At 43.1% G+C, this 13,056-nt stretch overlaps 1 protein-coding gene across 1 annotated transcript in view; it reads left to right on the plus strand.

Moving 5' to 3' along the window:
• The window catches only part of LOC105521922, a 127,844-nt gene that overhangs the window by 51,862 nt on the left and 62,926 nt on the right, over positions 1 to 13,056 (plus strand). Inside the window, 2 exon segments of the mRNA XM_011956279.1 lie at positions 9,261 to 9,386; positions 10,103 to 10,200. Coding sequence (XP_011811669.1) covers positions 9,261 to 9,386; positions 10,103 to 10,200 — 224 coding nt within the window.

The following is a 13,056-nucleotide window of genomic DNA, read 5'->3' on the forward strand; positions in this document are numbered from 1 at the left end:
CAAGATCATACAGATATGCTTGTTTACTGAGTGCCTCTTATGAGCCCAGACCCTTGTCACACATTGTGTCATTTCACCCTTACAATGTCCTGTCAAGAAGGTATGGCTAACATTATCCCCATTTGATAGATTAAGAACCTGAGAGTCAGACAGAATTATTAACTTAAGTTCACACAATTGTTCTCAAAGGGCTCATAGTCTAGACAGGGGATAAACACATTCTTTAAAATAAGTAGATACAGTACAGCATGGTCAGCTGATCATTAAGAGCTGTGAGAGCACCCAGGAGGAAACAATGGTCTCAGCGTGGCCATAGCAGGAGATGGCGGGAGGATATAGGAGAAGAGTCTGGAAAGGTGTCCCGAGGTGGCATTTCTGCTGAGTTTCTAGGGAGAGGAAGCATATTCTAGGGGAGGAAGTGGGAGAACAGCATTCCAAGGGGTCCAGGGAACAACTGTCCAGTGAGCTAGTGGCGGGCAAAAGTTGGCATATTCTGGAAGGATGAGTTTGGCATAACAAGAGCACTAGATGCAATGAGGAGATGTAACTGTGGAGAATAAAGCCAGGGTAAGATCCTAGAGGACCCTACAAGTGACTCCAGGGAGCTTGGATGGTATCCTGGAAATAATGGGAAACTTTTCAAGTCCTGGAGGAATGTGAGAAGATTTCAATAGGCATCATCCAGAGTGGAAATGGGGATGCAAATGGAGAAGAAGGGAAAACAGAAGAAACATTTAAGGGGTCAAATAAAAATGTCTTGGGGCTTTTGGTGTCCCAAGACATCAAAATGGCTTGGGATGGGTGTGTAATGACTACGAGCAAGGACTTTACCAGTGACCCTCCAGTTTCCATATCTGGAGATTGGATGGATGGATGGTGGCATTCATTGAATTAAGAAGGAACAGCATGAGGGAGAGTGATATTGGAATGGCGTGTATCAGCTGAACTTGAGGAGCCATGACATTCCAAGGGAAAGCTGTCTGGGAGGTCAGTGGACCTGAGAAGCAGGAGAGATAGATTGAGTTAATGTGCTCAGCAGACGATTAGGGAGTGTTTACTAGGTGCCAAGCCCTGTGCTTAATGTTGTTGATTTAGAGTGGGATGGTTCAAGATCCCACTCCGGGAGCTCATAATCTATAAGGAAAGTGGACAAGCAAGTGTCCTGCCATGTCATAGAAGCCAAGGCATGTCCTGGGTCTAAGACAAAAGCATAAAAGAAGTAATATCTAACTCTACTGTGCAGGGAATAGTTAAAAAAAAAAAAAAAACAGATAAAAGAAAAAAGAAGGTTTTAGGCTTTTTGTGGGAAGGACCTGAGATCTGAGTCTTGAAGGAACAGAAGGAGTTCACAGCCAGACAATGGAGGAAAGGGCATTCTAGGTAGAGGGCACAAGCACATAAAGGTGCATGGAGCCTGCATTCTCAGTATGCTTGGCAGTGGATGTGGGAGGAAGGAACAGGAAGGGTTATGAGTTACAACACTGAAGAGATCAGCAGAGGACAGATGGCAGAGAGTCTCAAATGCTACGTTAAGTGGTTTGGAATATCCTCTGGAAAGTGGAATCCACTAGAGGAATTTAAGCAGGAAAGTGGCATGATTGAATTTGGGATTTGGGATTTTGGAGTTAGAGAATAGCAGTCAAAATTATAGGAGTAGATCTGATCTTTCAGATAAATAAATAAATAAATCAAAGATTGAAGATTTATTCCAGAGATAGTCAAAGAACTTCATACCTTCTGGCCCAGGTTGACCTCGTATCAAGTCATTATCATTATTAAAAACTAACTTCTATGAAGCACTTATTCAGTGCCAGACACTATTCTAAGCGCTTTATATATATTTGCTCATTTACTCCTCATAATAACCCCATGAGATAAGTTAACTGGAAAACGATTGGGCCAGGACCTGGAGCTGGGATTTGAACCCAAGTCAGGGCTTCAGAGCTGATAAGACTTCTCCACTCAAATATGCAGGCCTCCTGAAATAATAACAGATAACATTTGTGAAATCTTAATAGGTATCAGGCGCCTTATTTGCACTATCTAATTTGGTCTTCATAACAACCTCATAACAGATGAGAAAATGGAGACACAGAGGGGCACATGCAAGTTATTTAACTCGCCCAAGTTGGAACAACTAATAAGTGGCCAAATTTAATCCAAGCATTCTGACTTGAAAGGCTGTGCATGTAATAACTTGTCAGCTCTGCTGACTCTGTAAGTTTTCCATAAATACTAGCTGAATTGATAGATGGGTGGTTGCAAGAACAATATTTCTAAGAATTGGCTTCTGCAGCCCCAAGATCCAAGCATCACCAGGCCAAACACCCAGATGGTGATTTTCCACGAAGCTGAGGAGCAGAGTGTAGAGCGGCTGGCTCCTACTCCAACTAGCCTGCTTCTGTAGCCTGATCTTTGCAGGGCAGGTGGGCATCAAAGGCTACGGGGACTGGGTGGGATCAGCCTACAGCCCCCTCATTGGCCTGGCCTCATCAAAGGCACCTGTGCCAGACTCTGCTCCATTCCAAGCCTGGGCAGATCAAAGGGCCCCGCACAGAAGTTGGGTTTCTGGGCAGCTCCAGTTCTGATCATCGATTGTCACTTTGGCAATGACAGCAGAGTCCAACATGACAAGACTGCCACAGCGAAGGCTCCTGGGGCAGACATCAGAGCACAGCTCCAAAGGCTGGGAAACTGTCTGAGACCCCTCTGGGCCTGCACCCCTGGTGGGAAGAGAAGGAGGAACTAGAGAGGCCCCTAAGGAAAATGTTTGGAGCAAGATCACTAGAGTAAAGTTGATACAGGCAAGAAACCTGACCTTGGCATTTATATTCTTGCCATGGAACCATGAGATCTGATTACTTCATGTGTCTGGAAAGAACTGTTGACATGCCCACATGTTTTTATTCTCATGCACACACATGCACAAACCTCAATATATACACACACCTGAATCACTTGCCCAGACATACATACATTATAAACGTGTCCCTACACATGAAGATTCTCACACAAACACAAGCAAAAATATTCATATACACATTCTCCTAATACTCATCATACTTGCCTACATACACGTGTATGCATATATACACACAGCACTATACATACTTACAGATGCAAACACGTAGCCACACACATATACATGCCTGCTCATTCATGGGGCACACATTTTATAATATATTCTGCCAGTTGCCAGGGTCTAACTCTAACATTTTTCTCTCAAACGATGAGAATCATCCAAATAAAAAGACTTTAAGTGCAGGAATAGCCTATCGCATAGATCCGGCTGCTAGCCATTCTCTAACTCCTCTGCAGAAAAATCTAGAGGAAATGTCCCAAATTGTACCAAACAGGATTTATGTTAGCTCTTGGAAGGGATTTCCTGCCAATAAGAGCTAATAAAAATATCAGCATGTTTGAATTCTGTTTATTGAGGAATATTTGGTTGCCAGAAATTTGAACAATTGGAATATCAATTTTGCCTCAGTTGTATGCTCTGAATCAATAGATTTTAAAAATAGTTATATGTTTTGAATCAATACATTTTTTAAAAAATATAATGGCCTAGCTGTAAATCAAAGGGATTTATTATAATTTGGGGAGCTGAAAATGCTTTAGTTTAAAAGGCAATTAACATCAGAGTTCAGTTTCATTGAAGATTTAACAAATGAGCATAATTAGGGTATTTGAGTTAGGATAGTGTTTAAGCACCTTCTTGCTCATAATAAAATCACATAACTGAGAAAAGTAGCATGGGATGCTTTGAAACCAGCCTAGGTATCATCTCCTCCAGGAAGTCCTCCCTGACTCTTCCCTGCCTAGACTGGAGTGGGCATTTGTAGTTCACAGTGTGTGTGTGGTGTGGCACCTAGGCATCTTTCAGGACATAAGTTCTCACCCCCTGGGCTGCTGATAGGATTGGGTGCTAAGAAGTCACAGGAGAATCTCTCTCCAGCACTCGCTCTCAGCAAAAAGAAGCCACCTCACCCATGGTTATGCCCCATCCACAGGGCAGTGTGCCATTAATAATGACTGGTTGATGTGGGGCTACAAAGTTCTGGCCCTTTTGCTTAAATGAGACAATAAGAAAGGGTTGTCCCAGTTCCCAAGCTTCCTGTAGGATCAGCTGCAGCCTCTGTTGTGACTGCATCACAGCACAACTTCTTCCTCTCTGGACTGCATTCGCTCCTTCAAAGGTGTTGTTTCTGAGAATGTACCCCAATAAACCTCCTGCACCCAAAGCTTAAAAGACTTAGAAACTGTCTCCCACCTAACTTGACCAACAGCAGCATCTTTCCTCAGTGTGCCCATGTTTTTGTGTATTCCTCTCCTTTTCTCACAGCCAATACCCAAACGTCAGTAAATGTGTTACAGAAATATCCCTAATCTCATCTCTCATTGCCTCCTTGGCTACCACTCTGGTACCAGGCACCATGACCTCTCCCCTGGCCCATTTGCAACAATCTCCAAACTTGTTGCTCTACTTCTGCTCCTGACCTTCATAGTCTATTCACAGCACAGTTACAGGGTAACCCTGTCAAAACATCATTTAGTCATGTCAATTCTTTGCTCAAAATCTTTTTTTGAAAAATATCCAAAGTCCTTACCATGCCTGCTGGACCTCCACTCTCCATGACCTGGCCCTCTTCTTCTCTGCTCCTTTGTCCTCCTTCATTCATTCCCCTCCAGGCCCGCTGCCTTTCCTGCTGTTCCTTCAACAACACGAGACCCGCTCCTGCCTCAGGATCTTTGCACTTGATGGTCCCCCTTCCCAGACTCCTGGGACTTATTCCTTCAGTGCATTTAATTCTCCCCCAAATGCCACCTTATCTGAGAGGCCTTCTCTAGCTTATCTAAAATGCCACAGTTCCACACCTGCCACACTCTGTCACCTTTCCTACCTGACATTTCTTCATAGGACTTATCACCACCTAACATATTATATAATCATTGATTATCTGTGTCTCCCAAAAAGGAGAGCATGGACTTTGACCTACTTGTTGCTATGTTCCCAGTGCCAGACATCGAGTAAGATCGCAATAAATATTTGTTGAATAAATTAATTGGTTTATAATGTCCTTTTGTGTGTCTGTATCCTTCACTAGACTGTGAGCAGCTGGGCTCAGTACTGGATCTTGTTTCTTTCATCATAGTAAGTACCAAGCCCAGAGCCTGGAACATGGTAGGCTAGGCAAGCAATAATATTTGAGATGAATGAATGAACAAATGGATGAGACCAATGACGTGGCCTGCAACAAGCAACATTGGTCCTCTTTGACCTCACTGTTCTATGTTAAATAAAAATGATACTACCATACACCCTATCTACCTCAAGAGGTTTTTGTTAAAAGTTAATAGTATACTCTACCAACCTCAAAGGCACTTCTAAATAACCAAGGGTGCCATATCCATGCAAAAGTTCCTAATTAGTCTTTGTGTAATGGCATCCATGGCAAATTGGTTCCAGGCCCCCCCGCAGATACTGAAATTTGTTCATGCTCAAGTTCCTTATATAAAATGGGATAGTATTTGCATATAACTCCCACACATTCTCTCATATACTTTAAATCACCTATAGATTACTTATAATACCTAATACAATGTAAATGCTATGTAAATAGTTGTATTGTCTTTTTATGTGTATTATTATTTATTGTTATATTATTATTTTTTCAAATGTTTTCGATCCAGGGTTGGTTGTGGAACTTATAGCTGTGGAAAGCCAACTTATTGGGCCTGAAGGAAGATAAATCAGTAATTCAAACAGGACTTCTAGATCCCATGAGGACTCCATGATGGAAGATTTAGCCAACATCTCCAGGCTACTTTGAACTATAGACATTAGGCCTTTACAATACTATCTTTATAAAGCAATGGCTTTGTATGTTTGCTGCCTAATAATTTCAGATCTTCTCTTTAATCAGCCTGTGAATGTTTTCACTGTAAGAGATAATATACCAATGACAATAAAAACAAGTAATAAAATGAGAAGAAAAAGCCCTCTAATAAATTCCAGAACCAAAGCAGATTTCAGAAACTAGCTTTTATTAGTCAAGCCCTATAGACAAGTAACTGACATAGAAATCTGGGCTTGGAACAATTCAACAGTGCTCTGAAACAGGGATAGTGGTGGTGGTACAAATCATACCATGTACAAAGCAGAGTACCTTGAGCTCTCTGCCCATTTAGGCCAGTGCTCCAAAGATCTCCTACTTTGTGGCATGCTGGCTTGTTCCTAAGAAGACTGCTTTATGGGATTTCATACATACATGCACATACTCAACACAATCAAATAAAGTTTTATAAGCAAGAAAGAAGCCCCTCCTCCCAATTTCTGCCTTTCACTTTACTAGCCCTAGTTGATGGAATTTGTAGTTAGTTACTGAATCCAGTTCTATGTGTCACTGTTGCAGCCTGGGATCATCATCAAAGGTATGAAGGCTGACATGATCCTCATCTCACTGTCAATGATTTAAGATAAACATGGCTCCCATGAATGGATTTCAGTTGTTACCCTGCATCTCAGTCTTCTCCCCATCTTGGGGACTGTGATGTGCCTGAAATTCACCACCTTGGCTTCTGTGACAAGCCCCCCAGGCACTTGTTCTTCTGAGATTCCAGTGGAGGTCCAAATGTGGGGATCTAGATTCCCCTAAGTAGAACAAACACTTTACTATGTCCACCATTTTAAGATTTGGGTTCATTTCCATAACAGTTTCCTTGCTATACTTAGAGCTGTCTTTTCCTCTTCCAGGCTGTCACGAGTTCCAACTGAGCAGCAGTCCTACCACAGGATTGATCATGCAAGGCCTTGGATGTGAGCTGATCTGTTTCACTTCCCTACTCCATTGTTGGGGTCCTCTAGCATCCTAGCCTTGAAATGGACTCTGGGTTGAGTCATCTTGATTTCCATGAAATTCCCTAGCAGGCTTTAGTGTCTAGTAATTTCAGAAAAAGTCAGGGGCCTAAGTAAATAACAAAAGGTGGCCAGATATCGGGTAAGTCCACAATAATTTGGTACCCTTGATTCGGTTCTACATGACATGGCCCAGCCACAGCCTACCCTGTCAGATGGTTGTTGATTCTAGACAAGGTGATAAAATTCACGTGAAGCTAAACAACACCTGAAAGAGATACAGAAAACATCTCTCTTCCTTATCCTCTAGACTTTACCAATCGCCAAAACATTTGGATTCTGATCCTCAAAGTTCTCTCTGATCTACTCCCTCATTGCCTCCCCTACTGCCACTGCCATGATCCAGAACTTCAGATATCCTGTATGTATAACAGAATAGTAATTTGAAATATTAACTCCAGTGTTTTTGTTCCCAATATTATTTCTACACATCCATGGTCTTTCCTCCATTAAAACTAGAACATAAAGCCTGAGCATCCATTGCCTCAGAGAAAGGTAGCTATAACAGAAATACAAAGAGCAAATTAATTACGGATGCAGCAGCCAAAATCCTAGCCTGAACAATAGACTAGAAAGAATACTTACAGAAAGCATAATGTTTAAAGAGCTGGTAGAATTGGCAGATAGTCAGAAGATTAATCAAGTGAATACCTGTTTGGACCCCTGAGAGGGGTCTCTGTGTCCTGCATGCCTAGTCTGAGCCCTATGATGGAAAGCAGAAAATAGTTCTCCCTTTTATTTCAAGGATCTGAGGACAAAGAGAGCCTGTGCTCCCCTGCCCATCTTCTGCCTGGAAAGATGGCAACCTCCAGAATTCTCCCATTAGCTATCAGGGAACAGAACAGTAAGGTTAGGTGTAGTTGCTTCAGACATCTAGGTTTAGGATCTAATTCAGACCCATTGTATTCCCCACAAAGCATAGCTGGAGAGTCCTCAAAAAAGTAGTGTCTAGACCTCCCTGTCTAGAAAATGAAAAGGTCACATGATGATCTTAGTGAAAAAGTGACCAGGAAGGCCCTGGATGTCAAAGTGTGAATAGATGATAGCCCTTGCCAACCCCCCAACTGTAACTCTCATTCATCCTCATTCCATGACTTGATGCTATACAATCCCTTCCTCATGTGGAACTTAGATGCTACCACAAGGAGAAGGAAGAGATGGAGAAATCCCTGAACTAAGATTAAATATCTGCCAACACTGGACTTGGGTTCAAGTTTATAGAAAATTCGCTTCAGTTTTGCACATCTGATCTTGTGGGTTAGGAAACTATACCAGCTACCTGAAACTATTGCAATACAGTCCTAACTAGTTCCTCAGACGCTACTTCTAGCTCCTCCAGTCTACCCCCAGCAACCAGAGGGAACTTTCGAAAACATGGATATAACCACACCTTTACAGGTGAGAAGCCAGGTTTTCAAGTAGGCAGATCTGTGTTCAGATTCCGGCTCTGCTGTATGTCAATTGCATGACCTCAGGCAAGTTATCAAACCTCTGTGAGCCTCATTTCTCTCATTCCATTATGAAATGGAAGAATCCCAAGGCTGCTTCATTTAATGCCACTGGGATTCCAAGAGATGATGGAGGTCCTGGCACAGATTAGAAATTCAGTTAATATTGGCTGGTCCTTACTGTATCATGTTGTTAATCACCTCCTTAGCTTTGTGCATGTGCTCCTCCTCTCCCTCCTCCCAAAATAAAACCAGAAACCATCTCCTCTATCAATTTATTCCCTGAGACATATGCTGGGCTGCCTTCCTCTGTGCCCCACAGGGTAAGTTTACGGATTTCTCAGTGGTATACCTTCAGTCTTCCAAGCCCAGCTTAATCACAGCATTCATCACATATCATCTGGTGACTTCTCCATATTCTTCAAAGGCCAGAAATAATGCTTGATCTTTGGGCCCTCTTTTACCCTTGAGCACCCCTTACCCCAGAGAGTGCCCAAGAGATAGGAGAACGCTCTTCTTAAAGGCAGTGGGTAAGGGAGGGGTCGGGGGCAGATTGAGGAAGAAGTGAGCTTACAGTCTTGCCCGTGGTTCCTATGAAAGTCCTCCAGCCTGGAATGGTGTAAACCCAGGAGGTGGAGCTTGCAGTGAGCTGAGATCCGGCCACTGTGCTCCAGCTTGGGCGACAGAGCGAGACTCCGTCTCAAAAAAAAAAAAAAAAAAGAAAAGAAAGTCCTCCAGCCTGAGCCATGGGCCTAATGCAGACTGGATCCCAGCAGGTTGGGACACAGGATTTCCAGGTCAACTTTTATTTTCCCACATGGTATTTGTCCCTTTGATCCTTGAGCAGATCAAACAAAGCTCACTAATCAATGGCTTCCCTCCCTGCCTTTCAGAGCAGATCCTCAAACATAGCCTGCATCTCTCCCTGCTTCCCTCCCACTCTCCAGTTTTCCAGCCAGAGGCATTTGCTCTAAGGCCCAGGCTGTGGCCCACCTATCACCGCTACCCAAGTAGTACAGGTATGATTATCTGTTTAATTTCTTTAATTCAAATTGCACAAGAGAAATTTCAGGACTCACTCACTGATACATCATGGTTACTTACCTCTTGTCTAGGCCCTTGGGCAAGGATGTACTGATGCATCTACTATGATTGCCTGGTTATCTTGGTCTTGGAAGCACCTAGTAATGAAAGAACCCAGAGAAAGATAAACAGGGCCAAGGGAGCCAAGATGAATCTTTCTGAGCCTATTTCTTCCTTTATGTAACTGGAATATTGTTTCTTGCCCCACCTACCTCACGAGGTTGAAGTGAGGATTAAGCAAGTTATGACTGTCAAAGTCCACTGGGAAGGATGGAGTTCTAGATACATATTGAGTTCCTCTAGTCCTTACATATTGCAAAAGACTTGGGTAAAGTTTCTGCAAGAGTTAGGCTTACCAATCTTCCTAGCTTACCCAGGACTGAGGGATTCCTTGGGATGCCGGAATTTCTGTACTAAAACCAAGAAAATCCAAGGCAAACCTGGTTGAGGTTGAGTTGGTCACCCTACACAGAGGTAGCACTTAACAAGTGTCTGTCCCAGGCTATAATGTTGTCCCTCCAAAACTCATATGTTGAAGCACCAGTACTTTAGAATGTGACGGTATTCAAAGATGGGGCTTTGAAAGAGGTGATTAAGTTAAAAGGAGGCCTTCAGGGTGGGCTCTATTCCAATCTGACTGGTGTCCTTACAAGAAGAGGAAATTTGAAGAGGAAAAGAGGGACCGGGAATGGGGACACACCGAGAAAAGACCATGTGAAGACGTGGCGAGAAGACAGCCAGCTGCAAGCCAAAGAGCGAGGCCTCAGAAGAAACCAACCCTGTCGACACCTTGACCTTGGACTTCCAGTCTCCAAAATTATGCGAAAATAAACTCCTGTCATTTAAGCCACCCAGTCTGTAGTTTGTTATGGCAGCCTTGAGCAAACTAATACAATATCCTTGAAGAAAGAAGAATTATAAAACCTAACAGTTATGGGGCAGTAAACTGACATATTAATAACTCATTTAGTCTTCTCTTCACAGAAACTCTCTATGGGAGATATTATCATTTATCATTGTCTTACAGAGGAGAAAATTGAGGCACAAGAGGTCAAGTAACCTGCTTCAAAGTCATAACTAGTAAGTGAGTGACAGAGGCAATTTCTCTCAGTCCTCTAGAAAGCAAAGTCCAAGGTTAAAGTGTTGACATTTAGGAGAAGCAAAACCAGGGCCTTGAGGGTAAGGCCCAGGGTAAGAATGAGTTGAAAAGGGTAATGAGGCAAGAAAAGATGCAATGTGATGCACAGCAGCTGGCCACCACCTCCCCAGGATCCTCCCTGAGACACAGCAGCTTGCTGGGTAGGTAAGTTGCAGCACTTGGAATTCCTCTAGATCATCTGCAAGGAGAAACCACCTCTAAGGGTAATGGAGAAGGGAAGGAGAGAGAAGGGAAGGAGTTGCTGAATTAAGTTTGCTTATAGCTGCCTCCATACATATAAGTTTGACCTAAAGGTTTCTCCACACACAGTGAACCATAAACTAACTAAATATGTAAACAGACTGTAACCTACCCTTGTAACAAGTACCAGAGTCTCAGCCAACCGCAGGCAGCTGACTGTTCAACGCAGGTTCAAATAAGGCAAAGGCCCAGCTGTAACCAATCCAGCTGTTTCTGTACCTCACTTCTGGTTTCGCTAGGTCACTTTCATTTTTCTGTCCATAAATATTCGACCATGTGGAGTAGCTCTGAACCTATTCTGGTTCTGGGGGCTGGTTGATTTGCAAATCGTTCTTTGCCCAATTAAACTGTGTAAAGTTTAATTTGTCTAAAGTTTTTTCTTTTAACTGGGTATTTATGCATTTGGCTCCTTCTTTTTCCTTTTCTCTTTTCTCACTGGTCTGAGGGATCCCCTCCATGGGAAGCTAACTCCCCTGCACTTCCATCATCCAAGGCCCATCCCTAACGTTTATGGCACCTAGAGCAAGGATACCAAGGCAGGCTGCTGCAGACTAAGCTGTGTTCCCCAGAAGTCATATGTTTATTCCTTAACCCCTAATGTGATGGTATTTGGAAGCAGGGCTTTTGGGAGGTAATTAGGTTATGAGGATGCATCCCTCATGTTGGGATTAGCATCCTTGTAAAAAGAGACTCCCCTCTTGCCCCCTGCCATGTGAGGACGCTGCAAAAGTGTGGCCACAGCAAGGAGAGCTCTCACCAAAAACCAAATTAGCCAGCACCTTGATCTTGAACTTCACAGCCTCCAGAACCATGAGGAATAAATTTGTATTATTTATAAATTACTCCATCTATGATATTTTGTTGTGGCAGCCAAAACTTACTAAAACGCAGCCCAAGCTAACTAGAGACTCAAGCATCGTACATCTAAATATTTAAATGTTACATGTCAAGAAAGCAAACTTGACAAATAGAATATTTTCACTCTTTCATATTATCAAATGCATCTTTGTAATGACCTGAAAGGTCATATTACCTGATGGTAACCTGGAGATGGGCACCCTGGGGTTTCCATGAGGGGCACTTCTCAAGACTTTGAACTTAGCCATCCCTCCTGCCTGCTGGATTGTGTCTTCACTCCTCAGAGCAGGGCCTTGTCTTTTTCTTAGGAAGATAATCATAAAAGTAATAAATAAATGCTCCATGTTTATCCAATTAAAGAAAGAAAGGTGAACACACACCAAAGAAAGCATTTTCATATAAGACATAATCAGAAATATTATCAGCTTAAGCTGAAGAATAAGAAAACTGAGGCTCAAAGAAGGGAATGATACGGTGGAGGTGACAGAACTCAGGGTTTGACTCCAGAATCCAAGTGTATTTTAATTATGGCACATTGAGGCTATCCATAGTGGCACTAAATTATGTCCGTTCATTTGGACAGGCATTTATTAAGAGTGTTTCTGTGCCAGGCATCGATTAGCTGCCAGGATACACATGTGGACAAGATCCATCTCTGCTGGAGTTGCTCACAGGCCACAGGGGAGATGGGCAGGTGAAAGTAGCAGTTGAGCAGTGCCAGCAATAAAGGCTGCAGGGCATGTAGTGAGGACTCAGAGGATGGTCACCAGAAGATGATGACACTTGACCTTCAAGGCTGAGTGGGAAGCAACAAATCAAAAGAAAGAAGGCCCTAACAAGCAGGAGAAACAGAGCGTGAGCAGGTCAGGAGATGTGGGAGGCAGCATGATCCTGGAGCTGCTTGAATTCCCCTGAACTTGGAGCATGGGTAAAAGCTTAAGGGTGTCATTATCGTGCCTATGAAAGCCTCTTAGATATGAGAGGAGCCCTGTCGGATTTTGAGCCAGGAAATGACCAGATTAGAGCTGTGCTATAAATCTGTATCATGCACCTTTCACTTTGTACTAAAATGACCTCTTCCCTTGTCTCTGTTCCCAGACCCTGTCTTGGAGCTCCTTGGGGAAACGTTGTATTCACGTTATTGCCCTAGTGCCTTGCATACTGCCTGGTATTCATTTGCTAAATGAGTGAATGAATGAATGAATGAATGAACAAACTCTGCTACCTGGTTGTATTCTGCTATTTTGGCTTCCTTCTTTTTTCCTGCACTGTTCCTGATTTTAGTTGAGGATTAAACGTGGGCTCTGCACACAGGCCCTAAGGCTGTGAGTCTGTGTGTGTATGTTTTA

Source organism: Colobus angolensis, unplaced genomic scaffold, assembly GCF_000951035.1.
Source record: "Colobus angolensis palliatus isolate OR3802 unplaced genomic scaffold, Cang.pa_1.0 Scaffold412, whole genome shotgun sequence".
NCBI lineage: Eukaryota > Metazoa > Chordata > Mammalia > Primates > Cercopithecidae > Colobus > Colobus angolensis.